At 38.8% G+C, this 16,164-nt stretch overlaps 1 protein-coding gene across 1 annotated transcript; it reads left to right on the top strand.

Annotated features, from left to right (window-relative positions):
* Window positions 1–4,739: 4,739 nt before the first annotated feature.
* On the top strand, window positions 4,740–5,678 carry LOC308352836 (olfactory receptor 7A17-like; the record flags this gene model as incomplete). Its single annotated transcript, XM_080819288.1, has 1 exon — window positions 4,740–5,678. The coding sequence occupies one exon, from the start codon at window positions 4,740–4,742 to the stop codon at window positions 5,676–5,678; it is 939 nt and encodes a 312-aa protein (XP_080675414.1).
* Window positions 5,679–16,164: the final 10,486 nt, after the last annotated feature.

The following is a 16,164-nucleotide window of genomic DNA, read 5'->3' as shown; positions in this document are numbered from 1 at the left end:
TCTGTGTCTCCTGGGACCCTGGGACCACAATGAACCACCTAGAATTCTGCTCTATTCATTCCCTGGGCCCCTTTCAGAAAGGGATTTCTCTCACTGGAGCAGATTTCTAAGGGTTCCAATTTTGCACTCCAGTGTTATATCACTTTCTGGTAGCCAGCTTATGGAGGCTCCCTCCCCCCCTCCATTTATGTTCTGATATTTCCCCACAGTTTCATCATTCAGCACCTCTACCTTTCAAAAATCAGTCATTTTTCTGCTTGTAGAGTTCCAGATATATTTTATTTTTCTTTTTGAAAAATTTTTCTTTATTTTTTAAATTTATTTTCAGTGTTCCAGAATTCATTGTTTATGCACCACACGCAGTGCTCCATGCAATATGTGCCCTCCATAATACCCACCACCAGGCTCACCCAACCTCCAGATATATTTTCTTACACCTCAAGCTGAATTTTATGTGTTCAGAATGGTTTCACACACACCTGGTTTAATTTCAGGGACCAAATAAAATGAGATCCCCTGTTCTGTTGCCATATTGCCTCCTCCTTGTCTTTTTAATGTTTAATTAAAGAAATGTCGAATCACTCTATTGTTCACCTGAAACTAATATTACATTGTCCCTTAACTAACTGGAATTTAAACAAAAGCATTGTATTTTAAAAGTTGAGTTGTTTTGGTTTTTTGCTGTTGAATTTTTGTACAGTTTTGGATGTTAATTTATTATCAGATATGTGTTTTGTCAATCTTTTCTCCACTTGCTGGCTGCCTTTCACTTGAGTAATATTGCCCTTCAATGCACAACATTTTTAATTTTGCTGAAATAATTTTCTTCTCTAGTTGACTGTGTCTTTGCCATTTTATCCAGGAAATCTTGGTCAGAAATCCAGTCATGGATATGTACATCTGTGTTTTCTTCTAAGTGCTTACAGTTTTATTTTTTGTGGTTAGGTCTGTGATGCATTTGGAGTCACGTTTGTAGATGGTGGCTAGCAGGATCCCTCTCATTTTTTGCATGTGGATATTCTGGTTTCCCAGCACCATTTCTTGGAAAGGCTGTCCATTTACCTTTGAATTGTCCTGGCACTATTGTCAAAAATCATTCAACTTATAAACCAAGTTTATTTCTGAGCTTCCTCCTTTTTCAATGATTTGTATTTCTACTTATGTTGTTGTTGAAAACAGATCATTTAATAATGATAGTGTGGTAACTCTGAAAGCCATATTTCACCCATTCCTAGGAATTTTTTTTGTTGAATATAATCTACATACAGTCTTATTTTAGCTTCAGGTGTGCAATGCAATGATTCATCAATTCTATATGCTGTTCAGTGCTCATTGAGATAAGTGTAGTCCTAATGCCCTATATCTATCTCCCCTATCACCCATTCAACTGTGAACTCCTCAAGAGAAGGAACCTTGTCTTATACTTTTCTTCATTCCCAGGACATAGTTTAGTGAGTAGTTTAGTACCATATCATAACTACTACTTAAGTGTTTGTAAGATGTCCAAAGAAGCAAATAGTTGAGTGATGTTAAATAGACATTTTGTACAATGGAGGAGGAAGAAGAAGCAAGACAATAAGAGAAGCACTGCGGTGGCTGGGGGATCTATGATCACGAGCCAACAGAAGAGTGTCTGGATGGGAGAAAGAAAATATTGAAGACACAAGGAATCTCTCCTTCAAATCAGAATTACAGGGTAGTTTGCCTTATTAGTGTGATTCTTATTGAAAGGAGAACTCCTTGTGGGATAAAATAGTTTAATGAGATAAGAGACACTATGGAATGCCCAGGCTGTGTCCCAGTAGCAACACTGGGACTAGTTTGCATTCTGTATTTCTCTCCTAGCTCCAGAGCACAAGTCTCTGAAGAGAAGTGAGACAAAAGAATATTTCATTAGTAAGACTCACGGGAATTCACCCCTACAGCCACAGAAATTTAAAATACCTCTGCTGCACCCACTGAATATGTCTCTTCTAATCTCAGGTGATATGAACACATAACTGCGTATTCCAGAGCCTTTATGAGTGGGGCCATGTCTCTTCCTTTCCTGGGGGCATAACTTCCAACCTCAGCAATCATCCATGGCAGAAACTGGGTCAGTGATCTCACACTGTTCTGTGATATCTTCTGGGTGAGCCACATGTTTTATGGTGGGAGGGACCGTTTCAATCCATAGCTATTTTGGGGGCACCAAGAGGACAATAAGTAAAGGAGGGTTTAGTGATGCCAGATCCTGCCTATTAAGACTTTGATTCTGTGACAAAACTCTGAATACATTAAGCTGTCTTTCCCTGATCAGTCTTCTCCAGAGTAGTGCTTAATGACGGGGATGTCATTCCTCAATAGTCTTTCTTCTTTTTTCATTGACTGTTCTTTCATTGTTGAGAGTATCTGTTTATCGTTATTCAACCATTTGTATTGCAGTTATTTAAAAAATATTTTTCAGCAATTAATGAATGTAGACACTATGGTTTATTCTGGGAATAAATAAATGACTAAGACATTGTTTCTTCTCTCAAGGTACTCACTGTGTAAATGAAATGAGAGATGTAAAAATAAGTAAATGTAATACCATGATGTTGCATTGAAATTTGTAGAAGTGTCCAGAAAAGTTAACTCTTTAGTTTATTTTTAACTGTCTTCAAAAATTTGACTCTTTCAGGGGAGTTAGTAAAGTTCACAGACAAGCTTATAATGGGACTGAGCCTTGAAGGAGCTGTTGGAGTTCTTCCCGGGGGATAATGGGTGTGATCAGTCCAGGAAGAAAGAACAGAGGAGGAAATTTAGAGACTAATTAAACTAGAAGTTGTGCTGCTATGATTAGAAACACTTCTTACTCACCACCAAGCTCAGTCTACAGTCTTTCATGGTTCATCTCCCCCTCCTCTTCCCCCAACTCACTTCTCCTCTCCTCCCAATGTCCTTCATGTTATTCCTTATGCTTCACAAGTAAGTGAAACCATATGATAATTTACTCTCCCTGGTGGTGGGTATTAAGGAGGGCACATATTGAATGGAGCACTGGGTGTGGTGCATAAACGATGAATCTTGGAACACTGAAAGAATAAATTAAAATAAAAAAAATAAAATAATAAAATCATGATGTATATAATGCAAAAAAGAAAAGAAAAGAAAAGAAACACTTCTTAGTGATCTGACCAACAATCAGTAGATCAGTAACAGGGTATGCAAAATGAACCAACATGAACCTGGCCTGGTAGAAAACAGTATGTTAAGAATCAGGTATTTTGGCTAAAGGATTGAAATTTAATTCTGAAATTGGTGGGGGCATAAGTGCAGGTTTTAAATGTCAGGGGGTAGCTATGCACAGGTCTGCCCTATGGAAAATGGCACAGGTTAATGTGAGGAATAAACTATTGCTGTGTTCAGAGTGTGAGGGAGACATTGAGGGATAGAAGTAGCACCATGAGCATGAAATGGGAGGCAAGTGTGGGTCTCTGAGGGATGGACATCATGGATACAAAAATTCAGATGAATAATATTTTATTGTATGTATATAACACATCCTCTTTATCCATTCATCAGTAGATGGACATCTGGACTACAGTTTGGCCATCACTGCCATTTTCAATGATATGGATGGCACTAGAGTGTATTATGCTAAGTGAAATAAATCAGTCAGAGAAAGATAAATAATATATGATCTCCTCATTTGTAGAATTTAAGAAAGAAAGTCACTGAACGATGGAAAGGGAGAAAAGAAAAAGAGGAGAGATAAAAACAAGCCATAAAAGAGTCTTAATGGTGGAGGACAGGTGGGTGGGGGGGTGAGGGGATGTGCTAGATTAGTGATGGGTAGTAAGGAAGGCTCTTGTTGGGATCAGCATTGAGTGTCTTATGTAAGTGATGAATCACTGAGTTCTACTCCAGAAACCAATATTGTACTGTATGTTAACTGACAAAATTTAAATAAATAAATTTAAAAAATCAGATGAATCTTTTCATTCATTATTAAGTGTTTACTAGAAACTATGTTGGTCATCTTCTTTTCATCACATCTATGAGATAATACTACAAACAATGACAGACATATTATAGCCATTATTTTATTGAAACTCAAAAACTATAAATTTGGTATCACTCTTTTATTTTACAGTTGAAAACCACCTCTTGAAACATCATTTGCTCATTCGTTAATATTTTATTGCTCTCTTTGACACACACATATCTTAGACACAATCTGGTGAAGGTCAAACACATATCACTACTTTATAATGTTTTCAACAATGCTTGCCACAAGAAAATTGGTTAAAATATTTGTTAAATGAACAAAAAAAGTCTCAGGAAATTTATAAAGGACAATATTGCTTTGGTTAAATGTTTTGATTCAGGACTAGGACTGCAATTATTTTCAGCATCATGAAAAATATGGAGTTTTTGAGATCCTTGATATTCTTAGCTAATTTTTCTAGATTGGTAGATAATGTGTAAGAATTAATGAACTAAGCATGTTGAAAAGCCAATTTCACCAAGCAAAAAACAGAATTTCTTTCTTTCTCTCTCTCTCTCTTTCATTCATTCATTCATTTATTTTTGGGAGAGAGAGAGAGAGAGACAGAGAGAGAAAGGACAAGCATGGGAGGGTAGAGGGGAAATGAGAGAATTTGAAGTAGGCTCCTGCCACTTCAAAGAGTCCAATGTGGGGCTTGAACTCACCACCAGGAGATCATGACCTATATTTTGCTCTTGTCTCTGCTCCAGCTGTTTTCAGCAGTTACATGGAACAAAGGAATCAAACTGCTGTTTCAGAATTTATCCTCCTGGGACTTTCAGAGGAGGGAGAACTGCAGCCACTGCTCCTGTGGCAGTTCCTGTCCATGTACCTGCTCACCTTCAGTGGGAACCTGCTCATCATCCTGGCCATTGTCACAGACTCCCGCCTCCACACACCCATGTACTTCTTCCTCTCCAACCTGTCCTTTGTAGACATCTGTTTCACCTCCACCACCATCCCCAAGATGCTTCTGAACCTCCAGACACAGAGCAAAGTGATCACCTATGCAGGCTGCCTCAGTCAGATGTATTTTTTCATGGTTTTTGCGGGATTAGACAACTTTCTCTTGACGGTGATGGCCTATGACCGGTTTGCGGCCATCTGTCACCCACTGCACTACATGGTTATCATGAACCCCATGTTCTGTGGCAGCCTGCTTCTGGCATGCTGGGTGTTGAGTGTTCTGGACTCTCTATTACATGACTTACTCGTTTTGCAATTGTCCTTTTGTACGCAGTTAGAAATCCCTCACTTTTTTTGTGAACTTAATCAGGTGATCCACCTTGCTTGTTCTGACACCTTCTTCAATAACCTGGCCATTTATGTTACAAGTGGACTTCTGGGTTTTATTCCACTCATCTGTATCCTTCACTCTTACTCTAGAATTGTAGCCTCTGTTTTGAAAATTCCGTCTTCTGGGGGCAAGTATAAAGCATTTTCCACGTGTGGGTCTCACCTCTTGGTTGTCTCTTTATTCTTTGGTACAGGCTTTGGGGTCTATCTTAGTTCTGCAGCTTCTGAAAACTCTAGGACAACTGCCATAGCTTCAGTGATGTACACAGTGGTCACACCCATGCTGAACCCCTTCATCTATGGTCTGAGGAACAGAGACATAAAGTTGGCACTAAGAAAGCTCTTGAGCAGAAAGAAATGCTCTGCATAGAAGGATCCTTTGTTTCAAGATAAAGATGTGAGTAACAGGGCTCAAGACCCTAGATGACCCAGATCATGATTTTTGTATCAGTTCTTGGAAACATGATCTACAGTTTATCTTTCTACACTATTCAGTCTTTAATTTTTTCATACATAACAATAAACTCTCAGTTTATTTTTTTCAGTTTGAAGTTTAAAAAAAATCCAGCTAGTTAACAGATAGTGTAATGTTAGGTTCAGGAATAGAATTCAGTAATTTATCACTTACTTACAACGTCCAGTGCTCATCACAACAAATGCCCTCCTCAATCCCAATCACCAATTTAGTGCATCCACCCCCCATATCCTCTCCAGCAACCCTTAGTTTGTTCTCTGTTTTTAAGAGTCTGGTTGTGGTCTATTTTCTTTAAAAAGTTTTCTTAAAATATTTATTTGTTTTTTATTTATTTCAGAGAGAGATAGAAATAGCATGAGTTGGGGGGGCAGAGGGAGAGGGAGAGAATCTCAACCAGACTCCATGTTGAATGTGGAGCCATTTGCAGAGCTTGATGTCACCACCCTCAGATGATGACCTAGGCCAAAATCAAGAGTCAGTTGCCTATCGGACTGTGCCATCCAGGTGCCCCTTATCTTGCCCAATTTTAAGCTACCAATTTTAGTTCCAATCACAGTCCTAATGGGCCATAGTAACCTGGCCAGCAACATCACCTTAGCATCTTTGGGCTCGGTTTGGAGGAAAAAGAATTGCATTTATTGCTGTTTTACAATCTTCACTCAGGGGAAACTGGTTCCATCAATTGAAGATCTGGGTCAGTGATTGATCTCAGGTCTGAGAGTGAAATAGAGATTATGACCTATCAGTGCAGTGATACGGTCACTCTTTTCTTCATGATTTTTGGAGGGATTTTTGTTTTGTTTTGTTTTCCTTAGTTACACAAATTGGATGAGCCCTTAGTAAGCTGCCCATCATTTTTGTTTTATGGAGACACCATGAATAATTTTCCATTTTGAGAAATCCCTGTGGCTCTCACAATTTAGATGAGAATGATGAATTCTTACATGAACGATGAATATCAAACCTCAGATGGTTGTGGGCTGTTGACATTTTCTGTTGACATCCCCCAGTTCAGGATGGGCTGACCACAGGGCTAATCCATTTCAATTTGAGCATGTTCATGGCAACTATCCTACAGGGGAGAAGTTCTGTAGAGCTTTGTCAAGGAGGCCATTACAGCCTCACCAAGTTATTTCTCAATGACCTTATTTTATGACCTCTGAACCCTTATTTTGGGTATACTTTGGGATTGAGGTGTTGAATCACATAACATAGGTTTATCACATCACAACACCCTTGTCTTCTACATCATATAAAGCTATTTATGGCATTAACATTCTTAGAGTATGCCAACTTTTTCATCCCTTTTTTGTCATGGTAAAATATATATGAAATTTATTATTTTGAACATTTTGAAGCATTCAGTTATGTGGCATCAAAGACTTTCTCCCTATTGAGCAACCACAGCCCCTATCCATCTCCAGAACTTTCTCATCATCTCAAACTGAACCTTTTGTTCCCATGGAACACGAACTCTCCACTGCCCCTCTGACCAGGCCCTGGCTCCCAACATCTTACCTTCTCTCTCTAAAAGTGGGTCCTGTAGGTGCCTCATATAGATGGAACTGTATACTATTTGTCCTTTTGTGTTTGGCTGCTTTCACTTAGCATAATGTTGGTGAGGTTCACCCATGTCGCAGCCTGTGCCAGAATTCTATTCTTTTTACAGAATAGAATGAATGACAAATGATATTCCACTGTCTGTGGTCTCCACGCTTTATTCATCTGTGATTTTGTTGATGGAGATTGGGGTCGTGTCCACATTTTGGCTACTGGAAATAAAGCTTTATGACACGTGGTGTCCAAATATCTGTTCTAGTCACTGCTACAATTTCCTAGGGGGCATAGAAGTAGGCATATACTCACTGGTGAAACTACTGGATCATATGATAATTCCATGTGTCAGTTTTGAGGAACTGGCACACAGTTTCCCACAGAAGCCGTGCCACTTTAAAAATTCTCATCAGAAAACATCACCAGGTTCCAATTTCTCCATGTCCTCACCAACTCTTACTTTCTATTTTAGCTTTGAAAATAACCATCCTAGTGTGTGTGATGTGGTGTTATATTATGGTTTTGGTTTGCATTTCCCTAAAGATAGTCACATTACCCATCTTTCATGTACTAAGTATTGACTTTTATATCTTCTTTGGAGAAGTGTCTCTTTGTGTGTGTGAAGTGGTATTATATTATGGTTTTGGTTTGCATTTCCCCAATAATTAATGATGTTGCACATCGTTTTTGGGTTAAGTATCAATTCCATATCTTCTTTGGAGAAATATCTATTTGAGTCCGTTGCCTGTTTTTTTTTCCACCATTAATTTTATTTTTTAAGTTATTTTAAGTTTTGATTCTGGTGTAGTTAACATACAGTGTAACGTTAGTTTCAGGTGTACAATATAGTTTTTCAATACTTCCACAGATCACCCAGTGTTGGTCAGGGGAAGTGCACTCCTTAATCCCCATCACCTACTTCACCCATGCCCCCCCCATTTCCCCTCTGGTAACCATCAGTTTGTTCTCTAGAGTAAAGAGTCTGTTTCCAGTTTGTTTTTCTCTTTTTCCTTTGCTCATTTGTTTTGTTTCTTAAGTTCTTCATATGAGTGAAATCATATGGTATTTGTCTTTCTATGAGTGACTTCTTTCACTTAGCATTACATTCTGTAGCTCTGTCCATGCATTGCAAATGGGAAGATTTCATTCTTTTTTATGGCTGAGTAATATTCTATTATATGTATAATTATATGATATCTTCTTTAACCATTCATTTGTTAATGGATTCTTGGTTTGCTTCTATGTCTTAGCTACTGTAAATAATGCTGCTGTAAAAATGTAATCCTTTGAATAAGTTTTTTTTTTTTGAATTTTGGGGGTAGTTACCCACCCAGAAGTGTGTTTACTGGATCATAAAGTAGTTCTATTTTTAACTTTTGAGGAACCTCCGTACTGTTTTCCATATTGGCTTCACCTGTTTGCATTCCCACCAACAGTGCAAGAGAGTTTCTTTTACACCAAATCATTGCCAACAGTTGTTCTTTCTTTTTTCTTTTAATTATTTTTTAGTGTCATTTGTGAATATCTTCTCCCATTCTGTGGGTGGCCTCTTTTTTTTTTTTTTGTTGACTGTTTCCTTTGCTGTCCAGAAGCTTTTGACCTTGATGAAGTCCCCAAAGTTCATTTTTGCTTTTGTTTCCTTTGCTTTTGGAGAACATGTCTTGAAAGAAGCTGCTATGGCTGATGTCGAAGCGGTTATGGTCTATGTTCTCTCCTAGGATTTTGATAGATTCCTGCCTCACGTTGAAGTCTTTCATCCATTTTGCGTTTATCTGTGTGTATGATGTAAGAGAATGATGAAGCTTCATTCTTCTATACATAGTTGTCCAATTTCCCAGCACCATTTACTGAAGAAACTGTCTTTTTCCACTGGATATTTTTCCTGCTTTGTCGAGATTAGTTGATCATGGAGTTGCGGGTCCATATCTGGACTCTCCACTCTGTTCCACTGGTCTATGTGTCTCTTTTTGTGCCAGTACCATGCTGTCTTGGTGATCACAGTTCTGCAGTAAAGCTTGAAATCAGGCAACGCGATGCCCCCAGTTTTGTTTTTCTTTTTCAACATTTCCTTAGAAATTCAAGGTCTTTTCTGGTTCCATACAAATTTTAGGATTGTTTGTTCCAGCACTTTGAAAAATGCTGGTGAAATTTTGATTGGGATTGCACTGAAAATATAGATTGCTTTAGACAGTATAGACATTTTAACAATATTTATTCTTCCAATCCATGAGCATGGAAAGGTCTCCCACCTTCTTGTGTCTTCTTCAATTTCTTTCATGACTGTTCTGTAGTTCCTTGAGTATGGATACTTTATCTCTTTGGTTAGGTTTATTCCCAGGTATCTTACAGTTCTTGGTGCTATAGTAAATGGAATCAAATCTCTAATTTCCCTTTCTGGACTTTCATTGTTAGTGTATAAGAAAGGAACTGATGTCTGTACATTGATTTTGTATCCTGGCACATTACTGAATTGCTGTATGAGCTCTAGTAGTTTGGGGGTAGTGCCTTTTGTGTTAAATAAAAGTGAAAATGAACTTTTGGGACTTCATGAAGATCAAAAGCTTATGCACAGCAAAGAAAACAGTCAACAAAACAAAGAGGCCACCCACGCAATGGGAGAAGATAATTGAAATGACACTACCAACAAAAGGCTGACAGCTAAGATCTATAAAGAACTCCTCAAACGCAATACCCCCAAAACAGGTAATCACGTCAAAAATGGGCAGAAGACATGAACAGACACTTCTCCAATGAAGATATACAAATGGTTAACACACACATTAAAAAATGTTTATCAGAGTCCATAGTCTCTCATGGTTCTGAAAAACAACCTGAGGGTTTTGAAGGGGCGGGGGGTGGGAGGTTGGGGGAACCAGGTGGTGGGTATTAGGGAGGGCACAGATTGCATGGAGCACTGGGTGTGGTGAAAAAACAATGAATACTGTTACGCTGAAAATAAATAAAAAAATTTAATAAAAATATTAAAAAAATGTTTATCATCACTAGCCTTCAGGGAGATTCAAATCAAAATCACATTGAGATACCACCTTAAACCAGTTAGAATGACCAAAATTAGCAAGACACTAAACAACAAGTGTTGGAGAGGTTGTGGGAAAGGAGAACTCTCTTAAACTGTTGGTGGGAATGCACGTTGGACGGGAGAAGTGATTTGGGGGTATCGGAGGGGGAGACAAACCGTGAGAAACTGTGGGCTCTGGGAAACAACCTGAGGGTTTTGGAGGGGCGGGGGAGGGGACATTGGGAGAGTGTAGTGTTGGGTATTAAGGAGGGCATTACTGCGTGGAGAGCTGGGTGTGGTGCATAATCAATGAATCTTGGAACACTGAAAAAAAATAAACTAAAAAATTTTATTATGGAAATGTTGAACCACTCTGTTGTACACCTGAAACTAATATTACCTGTATGTTAACTAACTTGCATTTAAATAAAAGCACTGTGTTTTAAAAATTGCATCTTGGAACACTGAAAAAATAAAATAAAGTTTAAATAAAAAAGTGGTCACATACTCTTTTACACTTTGCTGGTCTTGGAAGCTTTTTTTCTCTCCATCCATATTGAATATCAGTCTAGCTGGATAAAGTATTCTTGGCTTCATGTTCTTTTCATTTAGTGCCCTGAATACATCTTGCCAGCCCTTTCTGGCTTGCCAAGTTTCTGTGGACAGGTCTGCGTTATTCTGATGGGAGTTACTCTGTGTGGAAGGTATCTCTTCCCCCTAGCTGCTTTCAAGAGCTCCTGTCTAAAATTATGATTCATCAGTTTCAAAATCAGGTGTCTGGAGGTCTTTATAGATTCCACAACCTTGGTAGGGGACCTTTCTGTCTCTAGGACACGAACGCTGGTTCCATTCCTCAGACTGGGAAAATTTTCATGGAGAATTTGTTCAACGATATCCTCTAGTTTCTTTCTTTCTCCTCCCCCTCAGGGATTCCAATAATTCTGATGTTGGGATGTTTCACGGTGTCATTTATTTCCCTAAGTCTGTTTTCATGGCTCCTGAACTGTTTGTTCTAGGCCTCCTCCTGATCCTTTTTCTCTATCAGTTTGTCCTCCAGATCACTAATTCTATCTTCTGCCTCAGTTACCCCAGCTATTAGAGAATTTAGATTAGATTGGAACTCATTGATAGCATTGTTAACATCATCCCTGGTGGCTTTCACTTCTGCCTTAATCAATTCCATGTTGTGATTAATGGTTTTCTCCAACCTAGCCATTGCCTGGTTAATTGTTAGCCTGAATTCCCTTCCTGACATACTGTTTTTGTCCGTATCCAGTAGCTCTGGTGGAGACGACACATTCTCTGAATTTTTCTTCTCTTGGAAATTCCTCCTCCTAGTCCTTTTGGTGAGAGATGGCTGAACGGATGTGTAGCTGAATGTATCAACTGTGATCCAGGCAAGGTGCACCCTGGAACGCTTCTGAGCAATTGGGAGTCCCCACCAAAAAGAGAGGAAAAAAGAGAGAAAAAGAGAGATATGGGAAAAAAAGGAGAGAAGACCCTAACGGTAAAATTTATAAAGTATACAAACCAAAACAGACAAACAAAAAGACCGACAAAAGTAAATGACAAGAAAAAAAAGAACCCAGCCAAAATGAACCCCAAGTATAAGATTTATATACTACCAGAACAAAAACAAATACACAGAAACACTGACAGAAGAAAAAGATGGGAGGGTGGCTATAAACCCTCAGTGTGGGCAAGGAAGGTTATTTTGACTCTTCCTGACTGTATCTTGATATCTTTGTTAAAGGACTCAAGTTTCCCGAGATAAAGGGGGACTAAAACTGGTTTATATATAAGGGTAGTATTGATCGGGGAAAGGAGATTACCTTGAAGCTTATCTCTATATGAATATTAAAAAAATAGTTAATCAAAAAAGAACCACAGGTATATGTATCGAAAAAATTCAAGTTAAAAGATTATTATGGAATTTGTTGTATTGACCTCTCATTGTGATGGTAAATAGGTTAAAAAATTATAAAAAATTAAAAAGAACAAGAATGGGGGAACAAATTAAAAATAAAAGTTGTGTCTGTGAAGTATACAGGTTTTAGGTCAATACCAGAACCTTAATATCTTCTTTTCCCCTGATATTGGGTTTTCCAAGACAGCATGGTACTGGCACAAAAACAGTGGAAAAGAGAAAAGAGCCCAGATATAGACCCTCAACATTATGGTCAACTAATCTTCGACAAAGCGGAAAAAAATATACAGTGGAAAAAAGACAGTCTCTTCAGTAAATGGTGCTGGCAAAATTGGAGAGCTATTTGTAGAAGAATGAAACTCGACCATTCTCTTACACCATACACAAAGATAAACTCGAAATGGATGGAAGTCCTCAACGTGAGACAGGAATCCATCAGAATCCTAAGAGGAACATAGGCAGTATCCTCTTCGACATCGGCCACAGCAACTTCTTTCAAGACATGTCTCCAAAGGCCAAGGAAACAAAACCAAAAGTGAACTTTTGGGACTTCATCAAGATCAAAAGCTTCTGCACAGCAAAAGAAACAGTCAACAAAACAAAGAGGCAACCCATGGAATGGGAGAAGATATTCACAAATGACAGTACAGACAAAAGGTTGATTTCCAGGATCTATAAAGAACTTCTCAAACTCAACACACACAAAACAGATAATCATATCAAAAAATGGAGAGAAGACATGAACAGACCCTTCTCCAATGAAGACATACAGATGGCTAACAGACACATGAAAACATGTTCATCATCACTAACCATCAGGGAGATTCAAATCAAAACCACAATGAGATACCACCTTACACCAGTTAGAATGGCCAAAATTAGCAAGAGAGTAAGTAATGTGTGTTGGAGAGGATGTGGAGAAAGGGGAACCCTCTTCCACTGTTGGTGGGAATGCAAACTGGTGCAGCCACTTTGGAAAACAGTGTGGAGATTCCTCAGGAAATTAAAAATAGAGCTTCCCTATGACCCTGCAATTGCACTACTGGGTATTTACCCCAAAGATACAGATGTAGTGAAAAGAAGGGCCATCTGTACCCCAATGTTTATAGCAGCAATGGCCACGGTCGCCAAACTGTGGAAAGAACCAAGATGCCCTTCAACAGAAGAATGGATAAGGAAGATGTGGTCCATCTACACTATGGCGTATTATGCCTCCATCAGAAAGGACGAATACCCATCTTTTGTATCAACATGGACGGGACTGGAGAGATTATGCTGAGTGATATGTCAAGCCGAGAGAGTCAATGATCATATGGTTTTGCTTATTTGTGGAGCATAAGGAATAACATGGAGGACATGGGGAGATGGAGAGGAGAAGGGAGTTGGGGGAAATTGGAGGGGGAGACATACATGAGAGACAGAGAGTCCATGAGAGACTATGGACTCTGAAAAACAATCTGAGGGTTTTGAAGGGGCGGAGGGTGTGAGGTTGGGTGAGCCTAGTGGTAGGTATTATGGAAGGCAGGTATTGCATGGAACACTGGGTGTGGTACATAAACAATGAATTGTGGTGCACTGAAGAGAAATAAAAAAAATTAAGAAAGGCAGACAAGACACATAATTACATGATTTCATGTATATGAAGTCTCTAAAGTCACCACTCTTAGAAATAGAAACTAGAACAGTGGTTATCTGAAACCAAGGGGAGGGGGAATGGGAATTGTTCAATGTGGACAGAATTTCAGCTCTGCAAGATGGAAAAGTTCTAGAGCTCTGTTGTTAATATTCCTGGGCTGTACACTTAAAGATGGTTAAGATGTAAATTTTATGATATCTGCTTTACCATAATAAAAAAAGAATAAAATAAAGTTAAAAGATGAATTGTTTGGGTCTTCTGCTATTGAATTTTTGTACATGTTTTGGATATTAATTTGTCATCAAGTATGTGGTTTGCCAATTTTTTCTTTGTGGGTTGCCTTTTCACTTGGGAAATAGTGCCTTTCAATGCACAAATAGTTTGAACTTACAGAAGTAATTTTTTCTCTGGTTGCCCGTGTCCTTGATATTATATACTGGAAATCTTGGTCAAATCCAGTATCATAAAGATGTACCATTGTGTTTCCTTCTATGTACTTACAGTGTTACTTCTTGTGGTTAGATCTGTGATCCGTTTGGAGTCATGTTTGTAGATCATGGGCAGAAAGTTCACCTTCAAGTTTTTGCAGATGGAAATCTTGGTTTCCCATCACTATTGCTTGGAATGGCTGTCTGGTTACCATCAAACTGTCCTGGCAATATAAAAAATCATTCAAAGTGGTTTTGATTTGAATCTCCCTGATGGCTAGTGATGATGAACATTTTTTCATGTGTCTGGTAGCCATTTGTATGTCTTCATTGGAGAAGTGTCTGTTCATATCTTCTGCCCATTTTTTAATATGATTATCTGTTTTGTGTGTGTTGAGTTTGAGGAGTTCTTTATAGATCCTGGATATCAACCTTTTATCTGTACTGTCATTTGCAAATATCTTCTCCCATTCCGTGGGTTGCCTCTTTGTTTTGATGACTGTTTCTTTTGCTGTGCAGAAGCTTTTTATCTTGATGAAGTCCCAGAAGTTCATCTTTGCCTTTGTTTCCTTCGCCTTTGGAGACATATCTTGAAAGAAGTTGCTGTGGCTGATATCAAAGAGGTTACTCCCTATGTTCTCCTCGAGGATTCTGATGGATTCCTGTCTCACGTTGAGGTCTTTTATCCATTTCGAGTTTATCTTTGTGTACGGTGTAAGAGAATGGTCAAGTTTCATTCTTCTACATATAGCTGTCCAGTTTTCCCAGCACCATTTATTGAAGAGACTGTCTTTTTTCCACTGGATATTTTTTCGTGTTTTGTCAAAGATTATTTGACCATAGAGTTGAGGGTCCATATCTGGGCTCTCTACTCTGTTCCACTGGTCCATGTGTCTGTTTTTATGCCAGTACCATGCTGTCTTGGTGATCACAGCTTTGTAGTAAAGCTTGAAATCAGGTAACGTGATGCCATCAGTTTTATTTTTGTTTTTCAACATTTCCTTAGCAATTCGGGGTCTCTTCTGATTCCATACGAATTTTAGTATTATTTGCTCCAGCTCTTTGAAAAATACTGGTGGAATTTTGATTGGCCAAAATTAGCAAGACAGGAAACAACGTGTGTTGGAGAGGATGTGGAGAAAGGGGAACCCTCTTCCACTGTTGGTGGGAATGCAAACTGGTGCAGCCACTTTGGAGAACAGTGTGGAGATTCCTCAGGAAATTAAAAATAGATCTTCCCTATGACCCTGCAATTGCACTGCTGGGTATTTACCCCAAAGATACAGATGTAGTGAAAAGAAGGGCCATCTGTACCCCAATGTTTATAGCAGCAATGGCCACAGTCGCCAAACTGTGGAAAGAACCAAGATGCCCTTCAACGGATGAATGGATAAGGAAGATGTGGTCCATATACACTATGGAGTATTATGCCTCCATCAGAAAGGACGAATACCCAACTTTTGTAGCAACATGGACAGGATTGGAAGAGATTATGCTGAGTGAAATAAGTCAAACAGAGAAAGTCAAGTATCATATGGTTTCACTTATTGGTGGAGCATAACAAATAATATAGAGGACAAGGGTAGATGGAGAGGAGAAGGGAGTTGAGGGAAATTGGAAGGGGAGGTGAACCATGAGAGACTATGGACTCTGAAAAACAACCTGAGGGTTTTGAAGGGGCGGGGTGGGAGGGTGGGGGAACCAGGTGGTGGGTATTAGGGAGGGCACAGATTGCATGGAGCACTGGGTGTGGTGAAAAAACAATGAATAATGTTACGCTGAAAATAAATAAAAAATTAAAAAAAAATGGCTAACAA

The sequence above is a fragment of the Martes martes genome (assembly GCF_963455335.1).
Source record: "Martes martes genome assembly, chromosome: 1".
Taxonomy (NCBI): Eukaryota; Metazoa; Chordata; class Mammalia; order Carnivora; family Mustelidae; genus Martes; species Martes martes.
Note: the sequence above shows the minus strand (reverse complement) of the source record. Positions and strands in the feature narration are given on the sequence as shown.